General features: G+C 47.1%; 1 protein-coding gene across 1 annotated transcript; it reads left to right on the top strand.

The window, feature by feature from the left end:
- The first annotated feature begins 14,589 nt into the window (after positions 1-14,589).
- LOC147032120 (protein FAM200C-like) lies at positions 14,590-24,976 on the top strand. The gene has a single exon (XM_085869454.1). The coding sequence runs from the start codon at positions 16,590-16,592 to the stop codon at positions 17,676-17,678; it is 1,089 nt and encodes a 362-aa protein (XP_085725580.1). The 5' UTR covers positions 14,590-16,589; the 3' UTR covers positions 17,679-24,976.
- The last annotated feature ends 2,182 nt before the right edge of the window (positions 24,977-27,158 follow it).

Here is a 27,158-nt window from a genome sequence, read left to right as displayed (position 1 = left end):
GGGAGAAGGGAAAGGCCGGGACGCAGGGGGAGAAGGGAAAGGCCGGGACGCAGGGGGAGAAGGGAAAGGCCGGGACGCAGGGGGAGAAGGGAAAGGCCGGGACGCAGGGGGAGAAGGGAAAGGCCGGGACGCAGGGGGAGAAGGGAAAGGCCGGGACGCAGGGGGAGAAGGGAAAGGCCGGGACGCAGGGGGAGAAGAGAAGAGAAGGGCCGGGACGCAGGGGGAGAAGAGAAGAGAAGAGAAGGGCCGGGACGCAGGGGGAGAAGAGAAGAGAAGAGAAGGGCCGGGACGCAGGGGGAGAAGAGAAGAGAAGGGCCGGGACGCAGGGGGAGAAGAGAAGGGCCGGGACGCAGGGGGAGAAGAGAAGAGAAGAGAAGAGAAGGGCCGGGACGCAGGGGGAGAAGAGAAGAGAAGAGAAGGGCCAGCACGCAGGGGGAGAAGAGAAGAGAAGAGAAGAGAAGGGCCGGCACGCAGGGGGAGAAGAGAAGAGAAGAGAAGGGCCGGGACGCAGGGAGAGGAGAGGAGAGGAGAGAAGAGAAGGGCCGGGACGCTGGTGGAGAAGAGAAGAGAAGGGCCGGGACGCTGGGGGAGAAGAGAAGAGAAGAGAAGGGCCGGGACGCAGGGGGAGAAGAAAAGAGAAGGGCCGGGACGCAGGGGAGAAGAGAAGGGCCGGGATGCTGGGGGAGAAGAGAAGAGAAGGAGGGCCGGGACGAAGAGAAGAGAAGAGGAGGGCCGGGCGAAGAGAAGAGAAGAGGAGGGCCGGGACGAAGGGGGAGAGGAGAAGAGAAGAGGAGGGCTGGGACAAAGGGGGAGAAGACAAGAGAAGAGAAGAGCCAGGATGCTGGGGGAGCAGAGAAGAGGAGGGCCAGGACACGGGGAAAAGAGAAGGGCCGGGACGCAGGGGGAGAAGAGAAAGGCTGGGATGCAGGGAGAGAAGAGAAGAGAAGAGCAGAGCCGGGACACAGCGGGAGAAGAGAAGAGCCGGGATACAGTGGGAGAAGAGAAGAGAAGAGAAGAGAAGGGTCAGGACGTAGGGGGTGAAGAGAAGGCTCGGAAGCTTGGGGAGAAGAGAAGGACTCGGAAGCATGGGGAGAAGAGAAGGGCTGGTACGCAGGGGGAGAAGAGAAGAGAAGAGAAGATAAGGGCCAGAACGCATTGGGCGAAGAGAATGGCTGGAAAGCAGGGGAGAAGAGAAGGGTTGGGAAACAGGGGCAGAACAGAATCTGGAGCAAACATGCATGTGCATGTAATTCGTGCTTGATTGAGTGATTGAGTATTACTCGAGTCCTAATATTATCTACTGTCCCCCTCCTAGCATAACTGGCAATTTGACGCCATTTTGTTTCCATCGAGCACACCAAACCTATGCCCATTGTGTGTGAAATGTAATGTGTCCGTTTCCTCATAAAGCTGTCTGTCTGTGCCCAAAAGGGAGATATTACTTTATGATGTTTTTTATTTATTTATTGTTGCAACGCATCAGAATAAGCCCAATCAGACAGGATTGATTTAACTTTAAAACATAAAGCAGAAACTGTGAAAAAATTAAATGTAATGCATGAGTATAGGTTCACAATGTTGAATGCCGAATTAGAGGTGTGCAGATTATGTGAGTTGGAGAAACACACAGGAAGTGACAGAATGCAGAAAGTTGAATAAGGAATGCAGAAATTTTTGGGACACGTGATGCCACTACTCCTAGTTTATGGGGACTGTAAATATTAAAAGTCATCCCGTCCTTAATTCTGGGGGAATTATCCCATCCCTCAGGAAGGGTTCTTCGCTCGTATGACCGTATATTAAATCTTTTGATTATTGATGCAACTCTATCACCCATTGCGGTGACCTCACTCTTTTCTCTGTTGAATTGGATTGCTTTATTTTTTTCAAAGAGAACTATATGAAGGAACAGATGTACGAGATCAGATCAGTCAAAAAGCAGTGAACACCGACTACAAACCATTGGCGAAAGAGGGTCGACAAAGGATGCAGCACTGACTGAAATATTTGGTTCATTGGAAAATCCACAAAGTTCCATGTATGTTGATGTGATTCTCTCCCAAGGCATGATTGAAGAATCAGAAAAAACTGAATTGTGAGCACAAGCTAGAAATCACAAAGACACACTTTTAGGGTTCAAGTATGAAATAAGCATGACTGCGTTTATGAAATAAGCATAATCTTCAAATGAACAACACCTTTATCTCAATACGTGCAAACAGAATTGATTTGATAAAAGTACATGATTGGTACTCTGGACACGCATTGTCTTGCAGTTCTTTCTGGAGAAAAGACCGCAAAAGAAAATGGATCCCTGAAGTTTGCGAATTTGCAAACTTTGTGAAATGAACAAATTGCTGAGGTTTGAAAAGACTTTGAAGTGGGTGTGCGTACCAGGATATTAGACACAACTATTGAAAGTTTAAAAGCAAGATTTGAGAAATATGGGGCTGTTGTCTCAGGATCTGACCTGTTTGTCCATGTAAAGTTTGGAGAGATAAAGACATATTTGCTATAAGATGCACTTCAAGAGCTCATTGAACCATTGGCGAAGTTTGATGAGCAAGTAACCAAAGAACGGTTGCATTTATAGAAGTCTTGGAAGAGAAGGATATATGGAAAAAACAACCTAATCTTCTTTGGTTTATCAGAATCACAGAATGAAAATGAGTCAAGAAAATGGAAGATGAAGATCTTCACCATCCTAAAGGTCAAAACCCAGGTCAGGTCAGGTATGGGAACATGCACCGGAGAAGCACGTCGCTGCGTCCACTTTCCACCGGTACTCCAGGGGCCTCCATCTGGCCATCCCCAGGCAGATGCCTGGCCCATCCCTATCTCCTTGAGATGCCGATCAAACTGCTGCAACCACGAGGCACATGGTCGCCTTGATGGCTTCTTCCACTCACGAGGCTCCCTTGCTGAGAGAATCTGGTGAGTAGGATCAGCGTCAGGAAAAGGAGCCACATGATCATACAGCTGCAGCTGATGGTCATGGACAATACAAGTAACAAATCTCATCTGAGCTTCTCTGAGCAACTGCTCGTGCGACACAAAGTCTGACCAGCGATAGCCAAGTATTCTCCGAAGAGACCTGGTCCCAAAGGGGTTAAGTCTCAATCTCAGGTCCTTGGTTAAGAGTCCAAGTCTCACATCTGCAGAGTAAAGACTGGAAGCACCAAGGACTTAAAGACTCGGACTTTCATCCTCCTGCAAAGGTACCGACGGTATATATTTCTTAAGTTATATATTCAAGGAATAAAATGATTGGATGAAATTTATTCAGCAACATATTCTTCGTTTTCAGATGTGATTGTCAAGCATTCAGTTTACATTACAGTGCCTGGTCTACGGTCAGCACAACATGTTTCTGTCCAAGTGATGAAGATACATGAATAAATCTCTGAACAACAGTATTGAGTGTGTCCAGTTCATGGGCAGGTGCTTGTATTATTGGCATGTAACCTATGGAAGTCACTTCATGAACATCAGAGCTGTTGGCTTGATTGAACACGCTCCAACCAGGTTTGGTAGCTTTGTCCTGCCTTTCAATGACAAAGGCCATATCAGTTGCTCGTGCTCTGATAGCGGCATCACTTTTATCCTCGGCGACAGTGTACCAATCTTTCTGTACAGCTTCTTGGAATGTAACATCTGCATGTCCTTCAATGATGCTGACAGGAATCAACTCATCCATAGCTGTGGGGACATCAAGCTTGGTTTTATTGGATGGCTTGAGATTGCTGAACAGTAAGTCAGGAGCCGGCCCTCCCTGCCATGCTGCAGCTTGCGTCGCATGAAAGGTTTTCTTCCCATCCAGTTTAGCATCGTTTATATCAACATTATCTGCTGTGAAATGTACAAACTCATCTCTCAGCAAGTTAGGTGGAATGACAGCACCAGTCTGAGGATGCCTCGTTAAGAGTGTACTTTCAGCAAGAGATGTGTCTAACTTCAAAACTGATTCATAACTTATGGTGTGTCCAGCACTATAGAAAAGTTGAAGAAGTTCATTTGATGCAGTTGCCTGATGCAGCATACTGCCTAGTCCAATATGTTTTGGTGTCCACTTCTTTCTGCCACTGACACTGAACACCATATCTTAACCAACACTGAGCACCTTGATTCTTACTGGAATAACATCGGTGCTGTCTGGTTCGCTGTCCAGTACCGAAGGACCTTCATACAGCAGTCTCAGGTACATACACAGTGAGTCGGGAACACAATCTGCAGCCTTCTCGTCACTGATATCAAAACCTGTATTTCCTGGGTGCGCCAAGATATCTCCACGGAGTTTCAATGCCACATGCACCAATGACATGAAAATATCACTCTCGGGTTTCCATACAGGTATTTTCAACAAGTCATCATCAGATTCCGCAACAGGCATTTCTGATAAAGGTGCATGCTTGTACTTGGAAGGGAAAAGTAGACATCTGTCATTTGTCACTGTTCGATCTGGCAAAACGATGAAGTCAAACACATCTCCTGTACGGGCAATAAGACTTTCCTTGAAGGAAGATCGACGACCTACATATGATTGGGGGATGGTGACATTAGCTTCTCCAACTAATATGTAGTAACGATCGCAAACTTTAGCTAGTTCGAGAACACATCCTTTGGGAGGGAAATGTTGCAACTCGTTGCATAGCCATGCCATGGAGATATCATTGTCTTTGCTACCTTTTTTTGCTTTCGCTACTGACTTTGAGAAACCACTGTAACAAGCTAAGTGATATTTGCCTTCAGCTGCTATGAGATCGTTCACACCTGCAAGAAGAAGACAGATTTCGATCAGATCCTGCAGCCTGCAGAATCTCCTGGCTCTTCTTCAAGGTCATTACAGAAATGATCCTCTGTTTCTGTGAAGACATTTGACAGAACAGATACTGATTCCAGTCCATCGGCGTGACAGATTTGCGACCTGGCATGGAATGTTTACCAGTATCTGCAGAAGTACTTGCTTCTGTTGAGCATCCTTGTCTTTGGAACTCATTCTGCACTCTCTCGATTTTGCCTTTGTCAGTGTATTGTGCATAACAGCTTCTGTGCTATACGAGTGAACTTGTAAATCCTGATATGAAAGCATTCTCTATTCGATCGATTGCATCGTGGTATTTGTAGTCTCTAAGTTTTCTCCTGGTGGAAGTGACTAGTTCTATGCATTTCAAACCTTGATCACTGGAATCCCTAAGCTCATCCTCATTGTCTTTTTGACAGATATTACACAGTTTGTGTAACACAGGGGATGGTCTCTTCAAGTTAATCAGTGGGTCCAGCTTTGTTCTGAAACATGAAATAAAATATCATGTGTAGGGAAAAGAAATAGAACGAAAAAAGTCAACATCGACACAATATAAATCGGAAAGTTACCATAACATTGAATATTTTCAGATTTTTTTTAAAGATCAAGTGATTAAATATGGATGGTCAGGTAGTAGATGACCACTATGTATTCTGAACTACTTCAATACTACATTGTGCTCCCTTGCATGGCAAGAAACAATGGTATGACATGAGATATAAAAGAAATTCAAAATGTTACCCAAACAAAATAGTGGACATTTTGTTTTTCATTTTTCATGCCTTCAAACATAAATTTCAGCCAGGTAACATATTTTTTTGGATTCAGCACATATCAATTAGGTTAAATAGTCAAGTTACCAACTTTTACCTAAAAATGCCTATGGGGGTTCGAATTCCTGATTATCCGTCTAGTCCAGATCGTTGACCGCTTTGGTGTAGAGCCCGACTGCTCTGGGCACAGCTGCTCAAGCAGATGGTGGCGAACCCCATCAAGAATTATCTGAGCAAAGACTTTTCCTGGAACTAGGAGCAGCGTCACCCCTCGGTAGCTGTTACAGTCCTGGTGATCACCCTTCCCTTTCCAGAGAGGGCAACAAGACCCCTTTTTCAGTGAGTTGGAATGATGCCTGTGCTCCAAACAGAGCACAGAACTGCATGCAATGACACGAGTACAGCATTTCCACCAGCCTTGAGAAGTTCAGCATGGATGCCACAGATCCCAGGAGCTTTATCCCTTTCAACTGGTTCACCACAGCCTGTATTTCTTCAAACGAAGGTGGTTCACAGTTGATTGGAGGGTCAGCAATTGTGATAGTTACAACCTTGATGTCCAACTCAACAACTGGTGGATCAGCCTGGTATAGCCGCTCAAAGTAACCGGCCCAGCGGGCCTTCACTTCCGACTCCTCTGTCAAGACTTCCGACTCCTCTGTCAAGACTTCCGACTCCTCTGTCTGTCAAGACACAAGACTGCTGTGTGTTTTATTTTCACTGCCGCCACTCGCTTGGATGAACAGGAAATAATAGCGAGTTGACACCTCTCATCCACAGATATGTCTCGTATTTCCATGAGTCCATTTTGCATCCGGGAACACAACAGTTATGGTTAACCATTTTGAAATTGCCATCCTTTGGTTTAAATGCTAAAAATTATATTAAAACACTATTTGAAATCTCGATTTCATGTTGGCAATGGCAGGTTAAAAATGCCCCAGTTAGGAGAAGTGAGTGACTGAAAACGCGCACAGCTCGTGCACAAAAGACCTCATCAGCATTCATACATCATTTTGAAAGTCACATGTACATATAAATGCAAAAATCTTATATTTATGTTGTCAACTGAGCTTGTTTCAGAACATTTCCATAAATAATGTCCGTACAATCCTTAATGCATTTTCAGCAATTTTCGATACTACCACTCACCCAACCCCAGAGAAAGGTGGAGATGAGAAAATTTAAGTTGATGAAAAATCACCATGGAGAATGAAGAACTAGTCTTACTCATGAAGTCACCATGGATATGTTACAAATGGTATAATTTTTGAGTCTTCATTAATATGCAGCACAATGCTGCAGGGTAGCATCATTGGCCGAGAGTGTGGCTGTGGTTCTGATTCAATGCCATCTGCTGGTTACGGGAGAAATTTGTCATTTGGTCATGGTGCTGGCAATAGTTCGCATGAATCTTCACAAAGGACACCATGGGATCTTTAACGTCCACCGATGAATGTGGGACACACATCCATCCGAGGGGGCACACACATTTATGAATCACTCTGCCAGTGAAAAACCAGAATGACAGTTTATAGTTGGGTCGGGATTCGAATCCATGCGAGACAGCTTCAAGGCGAGTGTGCATACCTCTCGGGCCTAGGTCATCATGTCGGCACATTTTTGAGTGAAAAAGCTTGATGAATCACAAAGTCAACGACTGGCTCTCGAGTATGTGAGGGAAGCATGAACTAAAGCCTTGAAGCTCAAATATGAAATCAAGAGGGAAATCTTGAAGCTAAATTGTTGGCCTCCGTTGCTTATAATAGTGTCGGTACACCAAAACATAAACAATGCCGAAAATGTTGAAGTAGTTACATAATGTGGTTCAAAACATACCATCTCACCTCCTCTCCAGAACCACGACGCCCACTTCAAGCTGGTCCAAACACCAATCCACCCCAGAGTACACCTCCTCTTGCATAACGCTGGTCTCACTACCAACTTACTCACACCAGTACACCTTACACCTGCGTAACTCTGGTACAACCACCCTCGGTACACCTGTGTATTGTGTAAAATTTATACAGTCCCTTTAAATAAAAACGAACTAGAGAAAATGAAGACCATCATTCTGTCGAATCAACAAGATGTCCAACAGATAAATGCTCAATGGAACTAAGATCAGGAGATAGGGATGGTCAGCGAACGTTTATAAGAAGGTACTGCAATGTTCTGCAAAGAGATATTGTCCACTCTGCTCCTGATAGATAGTGGCCTAAAAATGTCCTCTTCATGCAGGTGCAGATCGCAGCATCGTAGATCGAATCACCGCGCTCCTTCAATGCTGACAGTAAATGACAGTAAACAGACATCAATCTGGTAACCCAGGTACCCAATTAAATATTACAGTGATATGCATTTGGTGAACTTCAGTCTCGATCCATGTGCCTGTTATCTGGACAGAACTTGATCCATTATTTCCACATGCTCTTCCATTGTCGGTGCTATAACCAAGATGTCATCCAGGAAACAGATAACTTTGTCCAAACCATGCAAAATCTGGTCCATAAAGTACTGGAAGATTATTGGTGCTGTTGACACGCCATTAGCCAATCGTTCATATCGGTGCAGGCCCTGATGAGTATTGATGGTCAAATATTGCTGTGATTCAGCTTCCAGTTCCAACTGCTGATACACAAAGGATAAGTCTTGTTCACTGAAGAACTTCCCACCATCTAATGTGGCAAACGAGTCTTCTGCATTTGGTAAAGGGTCTACCCACATGTTTACGCCGACTTTCTAGTCTCCACACAGTCTCACCTTCTTGTCCTTCTCGGATACCAGAGCAATAAGGGCAGCTCAATCATTCCTCTCTATTCATGATGTGGTGCTGCTGCCACAGTATGTAAGGTAAAAATATTGTACCAGCTGGATTTGATCCCCCCCCCCCTTCCACAACCAGTTCCTTCCTAATAGTGCAGGTCTATCCCCTGACACAACTAATGAGAGGAAGAGCCTTGACATCTTTGAGGTGAGGGTTATCTAAGTCAGGTTAGTTTTTCCATCCTTGACAAGGACCTTTTAAATATGAAACGATTTTGTAAGAACATTGTGGATCTGTGAAGGTTGCAAGGAACACTATCTGAGACGACAACTGTAAATCTGTATCGGCACCAATGACACCGATGCTGCAATGCCCAGCTGCATGTTGACTCGTTTACCTCCTCAACAAATTTGAAGGAAGTCCATTCATCTCCATAGCTGTGTCGTCTGTGATCAACCCGAGTTGCTCTGTTTTGTAATGCTGTGAAAGACATATTTCATCCGAGCAGCTTGTGTCGATCTTCAACAAACTCGCTGTTGATGACCTATATTCCAACACAATGGTGTTGTTTTATTTTCAAAACCAGAATGTGCTGTGCTGGTGCTTACCTCCACAATGGCAACCAAACTGTTTCACCTTGGGTGAATTTGCTTCTTTTTTTTTGTCCTACCAGAGCGAGGTTCCTGGAAGAGCGAGGTTTAATTGACAGTATGATAGTGGGGCAACAATTGGTCGCAACCAGCATGGGGATAAACAAACAGGAAGGGAAAGAGGGAGAGTGAGAGACGGGAGTTGAGGAAATCCTGAAATTGGCATGTAAGAGTGTTGGGTTGGCAAAGGTTAATGGGGGAAATAAAGAGCATGGGTCAAAATTAGGGATGACAAGAGATGGTGGTGCTTGCATAAATCCCTACATTGAAGAGAAGAGTGAGACAGAACAACCTCTGAAAGGTGGTTCCATATAATAGATGGGAGAAGTGAGGAACATTAAGAGGTGGAGGTGTGCAGACAGCCTCGATTTTGGAAGTTTAATCAGGAGGGGGTTACCTGAAGAATGCTTGCATCTTGGAGTAGATAGGGAGGGTCGGAGGACTGAGAGAGTGGTGAAAGGATTGTTGGAGAATAAATGGGAGAAAACAGAGACCACCTGTAATGTGAGAGCATCACACCTTGTGCATCGGCATCATCATGTGAGATTTCAATAATTTTGAGAATTTTGGATTCAATAGATTCCAGGAGTGACAGATGTGATGCTGGAGTGCCATCCCATCGCAGAGAGCAGCACTCCATTGAGCTCCAGTCAAAGGCCTTGTAGACTGTGAGGCGCTCTGAGATATATTGAGGATGCCCAATCTGTAGCTGGCTTTGGAGGCCAGCTTTGCTATGTGGTCAGCCCAGCAAAGGTCGTGGCTGTTGGTGAGGTCGAGAAGTTCAAGAGACTGAACCTCTTCCAGTGGATGACCAAAGAAATAAATGTGTAAGTGAATTTGTAGGATAACCTAATAATATAAATCAATGTGCAGGATAGGTTAATTTGATGATTTTTCGAGAGTGACAGAGTGAGATAGATTTTCCAGCATTGAAGGACTTGTTCCATTTATTAAATGAGACTCTATTCAGCTGATGTCTGTCGAGCAGAGGGATGGGTTACTTTATGACACAATGTGGAATCATCTGCAAAAACGAAGAGTGGGTTTTCCAGAGCATCGGAGAGGTCATTAATATCGATGACTACCAAATACCACCCGTTGCTTTGCTGATGGTGATACTAAGGGGAGGGGGGAGTGAGAAGGGAGAGGAGGGAGTGGGAGCGAGGAGGGAGGAAAAGTGAGGGAAAGTGAGGAGGGGGAGGGAAAGTGAGGAGGGGTGGGGGAGGGAAAGTGGGGAGGGAGGAAAAGTGAGGTGGGGAGGGAGGGAGGGAAAGTGAGGAGGAGGGAGGGAAAGTGAGGAGGGAGGGAAAGTGAGGAGGGAGGGAAAGTGAGGAGGGAGGGAAAGTGAGGAGGGGAGGAGGGAGGGAAAGTGAGGAGGGGTGGGGGAGGGAAAGTGGGGAGGGAGGAAAAGTGAGGTGGGGAGGGAGGGAGGGAAAGTGAGGAGGAGGGAGGGAAAGTGAGGAGGGAGGGAAAGTGAGGAGGGGAGGAGGGAGGGAAAGTGAGGAGGGGTGGGGGAGGGAAAGTGAGGAGAGGAGGAGGAAGGGAAAGTGAGGACGGGAGGGGGAGGGAAAGTGAGAAGGGGTGGAGGGAGGGAAAGTGAGGAGGGGTGAGGGGAGGAGGGAGGGAAAGTGAGGAGGGGAGAAGGGAGGGAAAGTGAGGAGGGGTGGAGGGAGGGAAAGTGAGGAGGGGTGGAGGGAGGGAAATTGAGGAGGGGTGGGGGATGGAGGGAAAGTGAGGAGGGGAGGGGAGGGAAAGTGAGAAGGGGTGGAGGGAGGGAAAGTGAGGTGGGGTGAGGGGAGGTGGGAAGGAAAGTGAGGAAGGGTGGAGGGAGGGAAATTGAGGAGGGGTGGGGGAGGGAGGGAAAGTGAGGAGGGGTGGGCGGGGAGGGAAAGTGAGGAGGGTGGGGGGAGGGAAAGTGAGGAGGGAGGGAGGGAAAGTGAGGAGGGAGGGAGGGAAAGTGAGGAGGGAGGGAGGGAAAGTGAGGAGGGTGGGAAGTGAGGGGTGGGGGAGGGGAAGTGAGGAGGGGTGGGCGGGGAGGAAAAGTGAGGAGGGGTGGGGGAGGGAAAGTGAGGTGGTGGGGGGAGAGGAAGTGAGGATGGGTGGGGAGGGGAAATGAGGAGGGGTGGGGGAGGGAAGGCGAGGAGGTGTGGGGGGAGGGGGGAGGGAAGGCTGCACGAGGGGAAGGGAAGGGCAATAAAACATGCTCAAACAGCAACATTTTCTTTATAACCACAGTTTTATATTGTTACGGTTGTGGAAATTCGCAGAACACCATAAAGGACCTCAGATTAGTTTATGCCGCTAAGTTGGTGTTAGATAGGTTTCCCCACCGTTGTTTCGAGGGGGTTCTTCGTGTTCACCGGGCTGCGACCCTTTGAGATAGTGTTTTTCTTTCTCTATTGTTATTTTGAACCGACAGATCATGCTACGACCCTTTTCGTCGCGTCGAAAAGGGGTCCGAGCACACGGAGAGAAGAACAACAAGGAAACCTGCGCTAGCGTGCGCGTTTTTGCACCCTTTCTTCTCCGCGGCTGGCACGAGAAGGGGCGAGGCAGCTCGCTCCAAATTGGTGGATGCGCGGTGTGACGCGGTAGGAGTCGAGGAACACCCCTTTGGGAGAAGCTACTGGAAGGAAGGTGGAGCCGAAAACGGGGTGGGGCGAGGGCGGAGCCCCGCGTTATTTAAGGCAGACCGCACACGAGGCTCGGTTTAGTCTCCCTGTGGTTCATTGGTCTCTCACGAACCTGGTTCTTCTGGTTTGCAGCTTCTTCTTCTTCTCGCTGGCTTGGCTTCTCGTTTGCGCTGCTCCCCCTCTCGTTCATGCGGTCTCCTCCGGTGGTTCAGCTGTCTCCCGGTGGTCCATGTTCTCGCTGCTTTCTCTCCTCGTGGTACACTCGCCTGTCTTTGGTGGTCCGGTGCTCGTGCTTCCTGTGGTTCAGCTCTCCTACGGTGGTTCAGCTGTTCCTGTGGTCGGCCTCGGGTCCGGTGGAGGACCCTTGCATCAGAGACGCGGACGGAAGGCGCAGCTCTGCCGGCTGTGTGGTGCGAGCCAGTGCGTCCGGGCGAGGAGTGCCGGAGATAGCTTGCCGGCCACGCGGGAGGCCCGGAACCAGGTGCATCCACATTAGCTGTCGTGGGGATGAGGAGTCACGACTCGCCGACCACCGAGGGGGGGGGGCAGGTAACCTGCATCGGTCTCGTGGGCCTATTCGGTCAGCCAAGGCTCACGGCCATAAAGGTCCGCGGACCCTGTCTACCTCCCTGCCTATGGGAAGGTCTTTCCTGTTGTTTTTGAATGCATGCTGTGGTGCCGTGTCCTGCAAGTAGACCTGTCTAAGTGACTGTGCATGTACATTCTCATTGCATATTCGGTGGTATTGCTTTCTATTTGCTTGTACATACGTGCATGACTGCCTTGCCTGTATACGTGTGAATAGTAATAAATGTGTTTGTGTGAAATGTTCCCAGTTCGTTGCATCCTTCCCCCCTATTGACAAAGCCATCTTGCATCATGGAATGATTAGTGGGTTTTAAACACCCGGTAAAGAGAATCAGATCCGGCGAGGTCGGCGATAATACCCGCTCGGTTATCGTTTAGAATGGAACGGACCTCTTAAGCGGTTCGTGTCCCGAGCCAACCTGCGTCGAGGTACGGCCCCTCGGTAGGTTACCCGTGCGAGTACTTAGGTATATCGACATTCGGCGAGTAACCCTATTTCGCTTGGGTAGAATGCGGACTGGGCTGTGGTGAGGTTAAACACCCACCCGTGACTGGTTTCTGACGATTGTTCCAGGAGGGTCACGACTGAATTGTCTGTCCGGTGGGCGACGCGGCTGCTATTGGAGACACGCGGTCGCTCGCACGCCGGCGGGCGCGAATTCTTAACAATATATAAAACGAGGTAGGAGTATTTAAAACCCACGGTATCGATGTGGAAAAGGCCTGCCTGCATGTGTGCATGCTCGTACATGTCGCGACCTTTGCAACCCTCTGGTCGGCTCATTCCGAGTCTGATTCATACTTGCTATACTTTGGGGAAGCTGCTTTAAATTCATAACAAAACCATCGCTCATAAATAGTCTCCTGAACAGAGGGGGAGGAGTGGGGAATTCCACGTGAGGCGATGGGAGGGGAAGGCAGCATGAGGGGATGGGATGGGAAGGCAGCATGAGGGGAGGGGAAGGGATGGGAGGGGAAGGCAGAATGTGGGGAGGGGAAGGCAGAATGAGGGGAGGGGAAGGCAGAATGAGGGGAAGGGATGGGAGGGGAAGGCAGAATGAGGGGAGTGGAAGGGATGGGAGGGGAAGGCAGAATGAGGGGAGTGGAAGGGATGGGAATGAAAGGGATGGGAGGGGAAGGTAGCGTGGGGTGAGGGGAAGGGATGGGAGGGGAAGGTAGCGTGAGGGGGGGAAGAAGGCAGCATGAGGGGAGGGGAGGAGAAGAAGGCACCTGAGGGGAGGGGATGGGAGGGGAAGCTCAGGGGATGGGAGGGGAAGGTCGTGGGAGGGGAGGGGAAGGCAGCGGGAGGGGAGGGGAAGGTCGCATGAGGGGAGGGGAAGGTCGTGGAAGGCAGCTTGAGGGGAGGGGAGGGAAGGCAAAGGTTGCGTGAGGGGAAGGGAGGGGAGGGGAAGGTCGTATGAGGGGAGAGGAGGGGAAGGTCGCATGAGGGGAGAGGAGGGGAAGGTCGCATGAGGGGAGAGGAGGGGAAGGTCGCATGAGGGGAGAAGAGGGGAAGGCAGCATGAGTGGAGGGGATGGGAGGGGAGGCAGCATGAGTGGAGGGGATGGGAGGGGAGGCAGCATGAGGGGATGGAAGGAGGTCACGTGAGGGGAGGGGATGGGAGGGGAGGCAGCGTGAGGGGAGGGGATGGGATGGGAGGGGGAGGCAGCGTGAGGGGAGGGGAGGGGAAGAAGGCAGCGTGAGGGGAGGGGAGGGGAAGAAGGCAGCGTGAGAGGAGGGGAGGGGAAGGGAGGAGAAGAATGCAGCGTGAGGGGAGGGGAAGAAGGCAGCATGAGGGGAGGGAAGGAGAAGAAGGCACCGTGAGTGGAGGGGAGGGGAATTTCGTGTGAGGGACGGTCAGGGGAGGGGAATGTCACAGGAGGGGAGGGGAAGGCAGCATCAGGGGAGGGGAGGGGAAGGTCGCGGAAGGCAGCATGAGGGGAGGGAAGGGGAAGGTTGCATGAGGGGAGGGGAGGAAATGGGAGGAGGAGGCAGCATGAGAGGATGGGAGGGGAGGGAATGTGAGGAGGAGGGAGGATGACGGGAGGGGAGGAGAAGGCAGCATGAGGGGAGGGGAGGGGAAGGTTGTGTGAGGGGAGGGGAGGGGAAGGTTGCGTGAGGGGAGGGGAGTGGATGGGAGGGGGAGGCAGCATGAGGGGATGGTTAGCGCCTCAGGTCAAACATATTTGACCCCAAGATCAAATTTTAAAGTTTTAGGAACCATATATTGTGGTACCTCAAATTGAACACCTCGATGAGTGCTTTCTAGATATGTCAAGCTTGAGACATTATGACGTCATTTGGTGACGTTATGAGGCAAAAGCATATTTTTCATGGTTACTCTAGAAAGATTCTCATCGGAATCTCTCGTAGGCAGATATTCCTCAAGGAGTCGCTCCTGGTGGATAGCAGCTCTGTTCACCTCAGTGTGACCTTAAAGAAGTCACACGTGGTCACCTTTTGGCAAGATACAGGTCACCCTGAGGGTTCCATTGGTTTATTTTATTGTTTAGCAATCCCGCAAAGATTGGTATTTCCAGTGAAACTACGGATCTTACCTCTCGTGGTTTTGAAACGAACAACCGTGTAGCTTGGTGAGCGCTTGCTAAGTGGCTTAAGCACTCAAGCAAGCACTCTCGCGGAATGCCTGGCTTGGCAAGCGATTACCGATTGCCATCGGTTATGTACACCCATGCACCCGGAAACACCCAAACAATGTCCTAATTGGACCAATGAACACTTTTTTCGCATTCGCAACTGCTGCTAGTTTCAATTCTGGAGCTTAACTTTTGAAATTCGGCTTAGTTTCAGAGATTCTCAAGGTTATGGCATGTGCGGAAATGAAATAAAGCCACAAACGCTGGTGTCTCCGGGCGTTTATAAGCATTGCAATGTATCCAGCGATTCGTAGGTATGATGAACAGGCAATCGATGATATGAGTGAGGAAAGTGGGGGTAAAAATAACTTTATCATTAAGAAATTGTTGTGGCCTGTTCCAAGTCAAGGCGTGGTTGAGCAAGCCCAAAGAAATTCCGCCTTCAGACCCCATCAAGAGTGAGGTGACCAAGGATGATGCCTTGATAAAGGATAATTAAATAAGGCCATCAATTATCTTTAAAAGGGGTATTTTACTTCACCAAATCACGCAATTTTAACTCGTGCACTCCCATTGAGTTCCCTTAGTATGCATGCAAAGTTTCAGGCCACGAGGTTTCATGGTTTCGGAGTTATGGAGAGGAGACACACACACTCACACACTCACGCAACACACTGACATTTATTGGTATGGAATAGTGGTTCTCAACGTGGTCCCTACCGCCCCCCAGTGGGCGCTGGGAACTTTCAGGGGGGCGCTCCAGACTCCACGAGTGGTTGGGGGGCGTTGGCAATGATTTGGGGGGCACTGCCGATTTAGAGGAGCAGCGGCGATTAGGAGCGCTCATTGGGCTTCCTGCAGTCTGAACAGGTTACCCGGCGCCATTCGGCAAATTGGCCATACAATGCCCGTTGCAGTCCTCCTCGTTTGCCGTGGCGCCGTCCAGAGGGAAATTAAAGACAGGCAATGGGACAGGTAGGCCTTTTTGTAAATAATGAACACATTTTAAAATGTATTTATTCTAAAAATCATTAAGTTCTTCAAGCATATTACAGACTTGTTTACCAACAATGCAAGTTAGTGTTTTTTTTTAATACACACATGGTGTGAATACCATATACATATGTTATGATCCAGCAGCGCAATTCCCAGCGAGGCGAGAGTACTGAGGCCACTTGGTATTGTGTTTTAGGCGCGCGCTATTGTAGCTACCGTTGGAAATGTGAAGAATTTTTTTTTTGACGCGCAGGGTGAAAATCGATGCGTGCGCTGACCAGAGACCGAAAATATATAATTATTGTTTGGCCTTATCACTGGTGTTAGTCTTTCGACATCTTGGCGTATTGATTTCGTTATTCAAAAAAGCTTCAAGCCCGGTCGGCTTCAAGATGTCGGCCTCAAAGAAAAAGTGTCAGTATTCCGTTGAATACATCAAGTATGGATTCATTCCATCCCTGATGAACACGCAGTTACCGATGTGTTTGTTGTGTGGTATCACGCTGTCCAATGAAGCAATGAAACCATCTCGACTGAGCGAGCACCTGAGTTAAAAGCACAGTGATAAGGTTCGCGCAGAGGTCAGCTATTTGCAATCGCTGAAAGAGAAATTTGAGAAGCGATTCACGGTAACGACAATGTTCAAACCCAGCCAAAAGCTCGTGGATAAAGGACTGGAAGCGTCGTATAAGCTGTCATTGCTCATCGCCAGATCTGGAAAACCGTATTCAATCGGCGAACAGTTGATCAAACCAGCTTTGGGGAAGTGATAAAAACTGTTATGGGCCAGGATCCGTATCCAGTTCCCTCGTCGATTGCGCTCAGCAATGATTCCGTGGCCAGGTGGATTGATGAAATGTCATCAGATGTAGAAGATAAGCTGTGTTGTGAGCTGAGAAGCACGCACTTCGCCCTCCAGCTTGATGAGTCCACTTTGCGTGACAGTGAAGCTCTGTTACTCTGCTACGTTCGCTTCATCCGTGATCAGGAAATGGTGGAAGAATTGTTGTTTGCCCGCTCTCTCCAGACCGATATGAAGGGTTCTTCCATCTTCCAAGCGTTGGAGAAGTACTTTACTGATAAGAACATACCGATGGAGAACATTCTCGCTTGCGCGACGGATGGGGCACCAGCCATGGTTGGCCGCCAGCGTGGTTTTATTGTGCTTCTGAAGAACCAGGTGCTGACCGTGTTCGCCATTCACTGTGTTGTGCACCGCCAGCATCTTGTAGCAAAAGCTCTCAGCACCAGACTTTATACATCACTCCAAATAGTAATCAAAGCAGTGAATAAAATCAAGATGTCGTCTCTGCATGATCGGCTGTTTCGTCAGCTTTGCCAGGAGAATGATGAACCATTCGAGAGGCTCTTGTTGCATACCGAAGTTCGATGGTTGTCCAAAGACACTTGTTTGACCCGTTTCCATGCCCTCTTCTCGACAGTGGTCGAGTTTCTGTCGGAAATTGATACAGAGTTATCGGAGAAAGTGAATGTGATTGAGCATGATGTGGCTTACCTCGCGGACATATTCAGTATACTGAATGATGTCAACAAACAACTCCAGGGTGACCATATGACGCTGATTAAAGCAAAGAAAGTGATCGGCGCGTTCGTAACCAAGGCGACTCTGCACAGGGAAACCCTCGGCAGCAGAGATCTGTACCACTTTCCCCGGTTGGCAAAGGAAACTGCTGTTTCTGATGAAGAGCTGCTCGTTTATTGCAATCACCTTGAGAAGATTCGTGGAGATATGGAACAGCGTTTCAGAGACATGCTAGAACTGTCGGTGCCAGCATGGGTGATCAACCCATTCAAATGTGACATTCGAGATGTGAAGCGCGAATTACAGGACGAAAGTATCAACTTGTAGAATGATGATCAGGCGAAGGCAAGATTCTCGCAGCATGAATACGGCAAATTCTGGATTCTGAAGCGGGACGAATACCCCGCAATGAGGACAGAGGCAGAACTGCTGCTGATGGCGTTCCCCACATCATACCTCGTTGAAAGAGGGTTCAGCGCCGTGATGGTGCTGCTGACCAAGTATCGAAACCGCCTTGACATTACCAAGAGGGGCGATCTGCATCTCTACCTCACTGAGATGGAGCCAGACGTTCGTAATCTCGCAGCGAGTCACCAGGCCCACCCTTCACACTAACGGTAATTGGACCTGTGATAACAGGTTCCCAGTTTTCCTCACCTGGACCTGTTCTGCTGAAACATTGTAGGTAGTGCAAAATAAAATAGATAAGTAAAGTAAAATATTATTCAGAAAATATTTGGCTTCTGTTATTTTTGCTTCCTATCTACATAAATTTGGACTATCCTATTGCCCACTGGGTGTCCGACCACGAACGATAGGACAAGGGGGCATTGGGCCGGTCCAAGAGGGCAGAAGGGGGCGGTAGTCAAAAAAAGTTTGAGAACCGCTGGTATAGAATATAGATGAACAAGACTGGGCTCAAAACACTGCCTTGTGGAACTCCAACCTCCTTTGGGAGAGGGGAGGAGAGGGTTCCATTGATGGTAACACATTGATTGCGTGAGTGAAGGAAGGCGGCCTCCAATGCCTAGTGTGGGTATGGTCTGTTTTTGCACCATGTTTGTGGATGGAAGTGATGTTTGCTGACTTCCATACAGAGAGGAGGTGGCCAAAGGAGGACAAACTGAATAGGGCTGATAGAGGAGAAGTAATAACAGCAGAGCAGGATTTGAGAATGAGGGAACTGATGCGATTTGGGTCCATTACACAAGCAAGGTCAAGGCTCGACAGAACTTTCTCGACCTTCTTTGGTGAGTCCAGTAGACAGTGGGTATGTGTGAGTAATATGGGGACACAGCAGGATGGGTTTGGTGCACGATATTTGAAGGCAAAGACAGAGTTTAGACATTCTGTCTTATCTTCGGCATACCCTGCAATATTACAGCCTTTGAAGTGAGGGACAGGATGGAGGAAGAGCAAACACCAGAGACAAACTTGACAAGGTGCCACTATGACATGGAGGAAGGAGAGTGCTTTGAGAGTTCAGCCTTGAGATTTGCAAAATTTTGTTTTGTGACTTGCCTCAGAATGAGCACACACTTGTTCCAAGCCTTACAGAATGAAAGAAAGTTTCCCTCAGTCAGGTTAGTTTTCCATCCTGAGAAAGCAAGTTGCCCTATTGCAATTGGCTCCACAGTGTACCAAGGTTGAGAGAATGGATATGAAAGTCAGATGGGATGGGATAAACTGGTGCAACAGAAAAAAATAGACTTTTGTGAAAGTATTCCCATACGGAATCGATATCAGGTGCTGTGGAGATGCTGGTACAATCATTTTGTGAGGGGGGCTGCTTGAAGTCCTTGCCAGTTGGCCTTTGCAAACAGCCATATCATGTCTCAATGAGATTGTTCTTTGACAAGAGCCATTGAGATATGGCACTTGACAAGAAAGTGATGAGAACTAATGATGGCAGAAGGGGAACAGGAGAGATTTGAAGGAAAGTTGGACATTGCTCAGTCCAGGAGGGAGGATGTACCAGTAAGAGAAATCCAGGTTGGGAAGTTTGCTTCTTAATGCTAACTTTTTTGGCACTGATGCTGAAGTGCCGTTAGTATGTTTGCACGTGTACACATGTCTGTCTCCCTGTCTCCATGTGTCTGCATCTGTACATGGACCCCGCATTCTTCTAAATACATGACTGAATACCCTTGGTGATGATTGCAAAATAATGATGGTTCGCCATTGGGTTTAGAAAGCCTGGTGTTGGTTTAACAGTTAAAGTGACTGACAAGATCTTAGGGTCTTGAGTTTGATTTCTGTCGTGCTGTTGAAATAACACCAGGTGGGTTGACTCAGCCTGTCATCCTTCCAAAGTCGGCAAAATGAGTACCAATTTACTGGTAACATCAGCAGCACAGTCGCACTTCGAGTAATTTTACATCCAAGCAGCCACAGGCTGCATATGACACAATGACTGGGTTTAGAATATCCCTTGACTCTTTATGCATGGGTAATCCCTTGAATCTGACTCTGCTGTGGCTCGGTGTGCCCTGTTAACTCCCGAGAATCATCTTTGGTGAATCCACAGTGAGTGCATTACCATCGTTGAAGTTTGTCCTTCTCAGTAAGTAGCCACATGCGATAGCTGTCACTATTGAGACCACAGACTAATGGATCCTGGAGGGTCATGATTCCCAGACCTTTTTGTCCATGTTCCAAAATTTGAAATCGTATTCGCCTTGTGACCCAAATGGTACAGGTACCTACTTGATAACAACTGTTGGAGAAAATGCTTTAGCGTGAAAAAACCTCCCTCAAAAATCGGGATTTGTTTTTTTCTTTTTTTTTCTTTCAAGTTTGGGTCACGACTCTGGGTTTCGGAACCCTTGCCGTCGAGCATCATCCAAAAACTGACTGACCTCACAAGTGCTCAACAGGTGCTGCAAGCGATTATGTAATCAGCAAGAGCCTCATCTTCTTTGTTCTCACAGTGAAAATGGAAATTCTGTGCAATGAAAATCGGCTTGGGCTTGTAATGCCATGAAAGCCTCTCGGTCAGTTGTATGTAAAGAAGAAGAAAGAACATCCAACAATTTGGCTGATGCCATCAAACTCTTGAGAAGCTCACAATACACATTTGGAGCCAAAACTGCCAAGAAAACATGTATTTCTTCTTCTCAAGAACTCTGTTTGCGTTCACTCAATGTTCAAACCATTCCAAGTAAGAATCAAAATCTTCCCTCGATTCTTCACATTTTGGCACTCGACTAATTGACATCGTTTCTGTGTCATGTTATAACCATGGCTGCGATTCAGACTGTGGCTGCATTACTCTTACTTCCCACCAGGCAAGGATCATCAAACTGCTCTACCCTGCGAATGTTGTTCTGTCCTTGCAGACTTTCGTGCCGTGTGTGGTGGTACTGACAACAGGCCATGCCTCTCAAAGTCCATAAATCTGGAGACACGAGGCTGGGCAGTGGACTCTTCAAATGTCCCCTGTTTTGGGTTAACTGATGCTGTTTGAAAAGCCTGCAGGTCAAAGCAGCACAACGAAGCCACCACAGAGGTCACTTTCTTAAACCTCGTTGTCACTGTAATAACCCTGAAATCATCTTGAATGGGAGTCAGAGACAGCATAGCGCCTCCAATTGGACATAGCAGGACGAAAAATTTACCCCCAAATGTATCCTCCAATGATTTCATGGTTTATATTGTGTCTGTGACCTTCCTTTCTTCATCCGTGTCTCTGTGTCTGTCTTTTTTTAGATTATACGTATTTTTGAGGTCATCGGCCATAAGATCAACCCAACATAGGTCAAATATTAAAAATGTTTCTAAAGTTGCCAATTTTCATCCGATTTACTTTAAATTTGAAGACCATTTGCATATCATCTTAATTAATTCAAGCACCAATTATTTTTGAGGACAACATCAGCTAAAATAGGCCAAAAGTCCAATTTGGGCAAAAATTTCCAAAATGCTCAATTTTCATCCGATGAACTTGAAATTTGAAGAGCATTTGCATTTCAGGTCACTGAATTCAACCACCTATTAATTTTAAGGTACACATAGGCCAAAAGGTCAAAAGAGGCCAAAAAGCCAATTTGGGCTAAATTTCTAAAATCCTCAATTTTCATCTGATTGACTTGAAATTTGAAGAGCATTTGCATATCAGGTCATTGAATTCAACCACCTATTTTTTTTTAGGTCAATATTGGCCAAAAGGTCAACATAGGCCAAAACATCAACATGGGACAAATTTCTAAAATTATTTCAAGAATCGTCAATTTTTATCTGATTGACTTGAAATTTGAAGAACATTTGAGGCCCCGCAAGGAGGAGTGATGTAAGCGACATTTTTTTTAATGATATGATGATGATTGGCTCGGATGATCGGGGAAGGGTTAAAATAGTACTATATGGCATTAACTCCAAAATGGCCGATGTGTCGCTTACATCACTCCACCTCGTGGTGCCTCATTTGCACATCAGTAAATAAGCAGATTAGACTTTGGTTCAGATCCAGCCCATCAGTGGGATAAAAAACATGAACTGTTAAACCTGGCAGCGGTATGCGCTCTACCGAGTGCCGTTCTACTTTGTTCTGTTTTGCCAAGTGTCGCTCTCCGAATGATTTTTCATTTGTTTGCTGGTTTGTGATCAAAATATCTCAAAGTTGTGGACGGATTTGGACAAAATTTGAAGAGCTTGGGTATGTAACAAGGAAGAATCGATTCGTGCAGATGTGCAGATGCAGATCCAAATCCGAATCCAGGCCCAAGAATTTATTGGTGATTTTTTTTCACCATTGAGTGATTCGTGCTAAAACGATATATGGCAGGATATCTCAAAAAGTTGTGGACAAGTTGGTTAGATGACAAGAACAAGACAATTAAATTTTAGTTCAGGTCTGAATCAAGATCCTGCCTATCAGTGGGATACAAAAGGTAAACTAACCAGCCTGGTGGAAGTATGCGCTCCACCGAGTGCCATTGTAGTTCGAGAAGAGTCCGTGTGCGAGTTTGTTTGACTTTTATGCACTCCTGAACGGCTGGGATGAGTTTCAGAACTGATGGTTATCCTTGGGGGAGGTTTTAGGGTCAATGTTTATCCCATCTATAAAGTACAGGTTATTCATGGGAAATGGGGTGGGGGTGGAATGAGTGTTTCTCCCGTCCGTAAAAGGTTGTTCGAGGGGGAGGGAGGTGTGAGTGTTTATCCCATATGTGGAGGACAGGTTGTTTGAGAGGGGGGGGGGGTGAGTGTTTATCCCATATGTGGAGGACAGGTTGTTTGAGAGGGGGGGTGGGGGTGAGTATTCATCCCATATGTAAAGGACAGGTTATTCGCTCATTATATAAATAATCAAGTCAGGTAAGAACAACATGTTTGTATAAACAACAAAACTGTAATCATGTTTATGGCGAAGGTGGGAGAAAGATCGAGCCCCCCCCCCCCCCCGTTACAGCACTGCCTGCAGAATAACTTCGGAGTTAAAAGCAACGATAAGTAAATAATAAAATAAACCAATGTGACCCACAGGGTGACCCGTATCTTGCCAAAAGGTGACCACGTGTGACTTATTTAAGGTCACACTGAGGTGAACAGAGCTGCTATCCACCAGGAGCGACTCCTTGAGGAATATCTGACTACGAGAGATTCCGATGAGAATCGTTCTACAGAGTAACCATGAAAAATATGCTTTTGCCTCATAACGTCACCAAATGACGTCATAATGTCTTAAGCTTGACATATCTAGAAAGCACTCATCGAGGTGTTCAATTTGAGGTACTACACGATATGGTTCCTAAAACGTGAAAATTTGACCTTGGGGTCAAATATGTTTGACCTTAGGCGCTAACCATGAAGTTCAAGGCCAATCGCCACCAAAAATTATTCAGCTGAGCGCCAGACCATGAACTATATTCCCATGAAGTTTGAAGACGATCCGATCAAAATTACTCAAAAAATAAGGGTTTCGTCGACTCCCCTGATTTGCGACAAAGTGACCTTGACCTTTGACCTTGACCTTCAAAATTTTGTGCACTGAAAGTGACCTCTATAGGCCTCTGATATGCGAAGTTACAAAAATTTCCAATGATAACTGTGCTCTGCAGAATTTTTTATTCGTGATTACAGACAAACAAACAACAACAACAAAAAAAAAACATACAAGCTGACTAACATATCTTGCAAAAACTTCGTTTTGGCAAGACAATAATAATCACGCCAAGACTGCGATATTAAAACACGTGATTTCCAAAGTACGTTGCAGTAATGAAGATTTTTACAAGCCGGTAGGCGACGAGGGATTCGCTAGGATCGAAGCGCTGGATACGATGCTTTTCATTCTGACTGATCCACCGACGAAGATTCATTGCCAAGACGTATTGGTTGACAGACAATTGTTCCTCTGCCTGGCAAGATTTTTCTATTGCGTATTTTGCCAACTGGCACTCCTCATAAAAAAATGACGGTAAATGGACACCCTATTTTTGAAGGAGTACCATTTGAAAAATAATCGGTTTGCTGGTTTGTGCTGTGGAGCCTCATGTTGTGCACGCGCGCACACACACACACACACACACACACACACACACACACACACACACACACACACACACACACACACACACACACACACACACACACGGAAAACCCGACAAACTTCTCTCAATGCTCGTTTGCCCACACCTCTTGAGCCACACAATATTTTTCATAAGCCACGCCCACTTTCCCTAAGCTCTGCCCACTTTCCTTAGCCCCTCATGAAAAATGACGGTGAATCGACACCTGATTTTTGAAGGACTACTATTTGAAAAATAAAACCTCAATCAAAAATCGGCTCAATTAAAATTTTCTAAATATCTCGAAGTGTTTAATTCCGAAGTCTCGCTTCTCTACATTCAAAACTGAAGGACAAGTATTGAAAATACTGTACACGGTTTTTCGGCCGCTGCACAGCAACGGGTGGTTGCTCGGCAACGAAATTCAAACGCGCACATTCTCAACAAATACTGCACATGTTGGCATAGTTTCATCAAAATCAGTTCGCTGGTTTGTGCTGTGGAGCCTTGCGTTGCAGACACATACACACACATACACACATACACACACACACACACACACACACACACGGAAAACCCAACAAACTTCTCTCAATGCTCTTGTTTGACCACACCTCCTGAGCCACACAATATTTTTCATAAGCCACGCCCACTTTCCTACACCACTCCCACTTTTCATCAACCTTCCGGTTCCGGTTTTGAGCGGCAAGAGGTCTCCTTCGGGGCTCCCTGCTGACATTCTCAAAGTTAAGTTCCGGTTGTTATTTGTCCCGTTTTAACTGTTTAATTTTCTCACCTACATGTTAATGTGTGTTCCTAGTTCGGTTTTGTTTCAAAAATCGTGCTATTTTGTGAGTATTTATGTCGACGTTCTCACCTGGTGTTTGAGGCCTAGTCCTAGGCTTGAGGCCTACCGGTTCCACTTGGTGTTTGATCGTTTTTTTTTTTGTTTGTTTGTTTTTTCTCCCCATTACCTTCAATTTCTATCCTCCCCATTACCTTCAATTTTCATCCTCCCCACTTTCCAAACATCCCCCATTCTCCCAACTAATCTCTTTCTTATCTCAAAAAAAAAAAAAAAAAAAAAAAAAAAAAAAAAAAAACCAACAACAACAACCTTCTCCCGATTCTGCTACTTCTTCTTCCTCTTAACTTCCTCCTCGTCTTCCTCGATTTCTTTTTTTTGTTTTTTACACTTCCATGACCTAATCTGTTGAACTCTCTCATACATTAATATTAACAACAAAAACGATCTTATAATGCTTCATCTTCCTCTCTCACACATGTGGTACTCTTTACTGTTTCACAATGCACTACTCTTCTGCTATTTTAACAGACTGCTCTCATTTCGACCTCTCCTTCATTCCTTGCCTAAAAAATCCAACTATTACAGCGCTTCTTCTCTCCATTCTCTGAATTCGCCTTCATTGCATCCATCAAGAATTGTGTTAAATCGCATCTCTGACCTAAAACTTTTAAAAACCACAGTTTGCCATGGATGCTCGCTTTCCATCAACCATTCTTTTTCCAACTTCAGTGCCAACTCACCCCCTCACCCCCTCACTCTCACTCTCAAAGCAACCATCCCACTCTTCTCCCTCCAAGCCTCCCTCTCACCTCTTTCAAAAATTCCCCCCTCACCTTTCTCCCACCTTTCGTCCCCCTCGCTCTGCCCTCTCTACGCTCCCCCCCTCACACCCACCACCCTACCTCCCCCCACTCTCCTCTCACCTCCATCTCTTCACTCCACCTTCTCAAATCCTCAACTGCCATCTTCCTTGTCTCTTGTCCCCCCTCTCTCACAGCACCACAGAGCCTTTTCTCCTCCTCATTCGGCCCCCTCCTCGCTGTTCTGCAATACCCCACACTCCTTCAGCAACCCTCCTTACCTCCCCCTCGTCCCTCGTCCGACCCTCCCCCGCCCCCTCCACCTCCTGCACCAAAAGCCTCCTCCCCTACCTCTTCATTAAAAGTGTGGACCTCAAATATCCGGGGCCTTCGCTCAAACCTTTCAGATCTTTCCATGCAGGTTGCCACTGACAAACCAGACATTATCTGCCTAACAGAAACTTTCCTCTCCCAAGGCGTGTCTGACTCCCAAGTATCTCTCCTGGTTACTCCCTCTTACGGTATGACAGACCTGAGCCTCGTCCTGGTGGAGGTGTTGCTCACTTCATCAAAGACTCTATTCCTCACTCTCCCTGCACTGCTCTCACTCCCCCCCACACCCCCAGGAATACCTCTGGCTTCGGCTTCCCCTCCACTCCCACCTCATGTTTATATGTGTACTGTACCGTCCACCGAACAGTGATGACTCCATCTACACCTCACTCTCCGAAAACATGGACCATCTTCTATCTTCTCATCCAAACTCTCTCTTCCTCTTATGTGGCGACTTCAATTGTCATCACGCCAGTTGGCTAGGTGTGGGTACCTCTCTCACCTGCCATGGGACATCAGCAAAAGCTTTCTGTGACTCATTGGGACTGACTCAATCGGTCAACTTCCCGACCCGGATCTCAACCAATGGTACTCCATCTCTTCTGGATCTGATTTTGACAAATTTCCCTGACAATATCTGCTGCTCTTCCTTCGCTCCAATTGGTTCTTCTGACCACGTCCTTATTAAAGTGGACATCTCTCTGGCTGTTATCAGAGAACCACCTCACCGCCGTCGAGTCTGGCATTTCACTCAAGCCGACTGGCAGGGTCAGCGAGCAGCCATCAAACTTACAGACTGGTCTCCTATCACTACTTTCTCAAACATCAACTCATCCTGGGAATTCTTTCAAAGAAACTTGCTCTCCCTCATGCACAGATTTATCCCCTCTCGTGTTCAGTTGTCTTACCCTTCCTCCCGCCCTTGGTTTACTGAAGCTTGTGGTGAGGCAGTTGTCCTGAAACAACTTGCCTTTGCCTCATGGAAAGCAAACCCAACTGAGGGAAATCTCAGTTCTTTCCACAAAGCTCGGAACAAGTGTGTAGCTACCCTCAGGAGAGCCAGAAAACAACATCTTTCTCATCTCAAGTCTGAACTCTCAAACCTCTCTCCCTCCTCAAAATCCTGGTGGCGTTTAATCAAATCTGTTTCTGGTGTATGTTCCCCCTCCATCCCCTCCCTTACCTCAAATGGCCGCACTGCTGATTCCACACGTGATAAAGCTGAATGTCTAAACTCGGTGTTTGCAGCTAAATCTTGTGTCCCAAACCCATCACTATCTCTACCCACTTTACCCAGTCGCACCCAACTGTCCCTGGACTCTGTATCCTTTTCTCCTGACAAGGTGGAGAGCTTGCT

Source organism: Eptatretus burgeri, chromosome 2 (assembly GCF_056783735.1).
Source record: "Eptatretus burgeri isolate ZD-2024b chromosome 2, Ebu_testis_v1, whole genome shotgun sequence".
Taxonomy (NCBI): domain Eukaryota; kingdom Metazoa; phylum Chordata; class Myxini; order Myxiniformes; family Myxinidae; genus Eptatretus; species Eptatretus burgeri.
The sequence above is the reverse complement of the archived record's forward strand: the minus strand, read 5'-3'. Positions and strand labels throughout refer to the sequence as shown.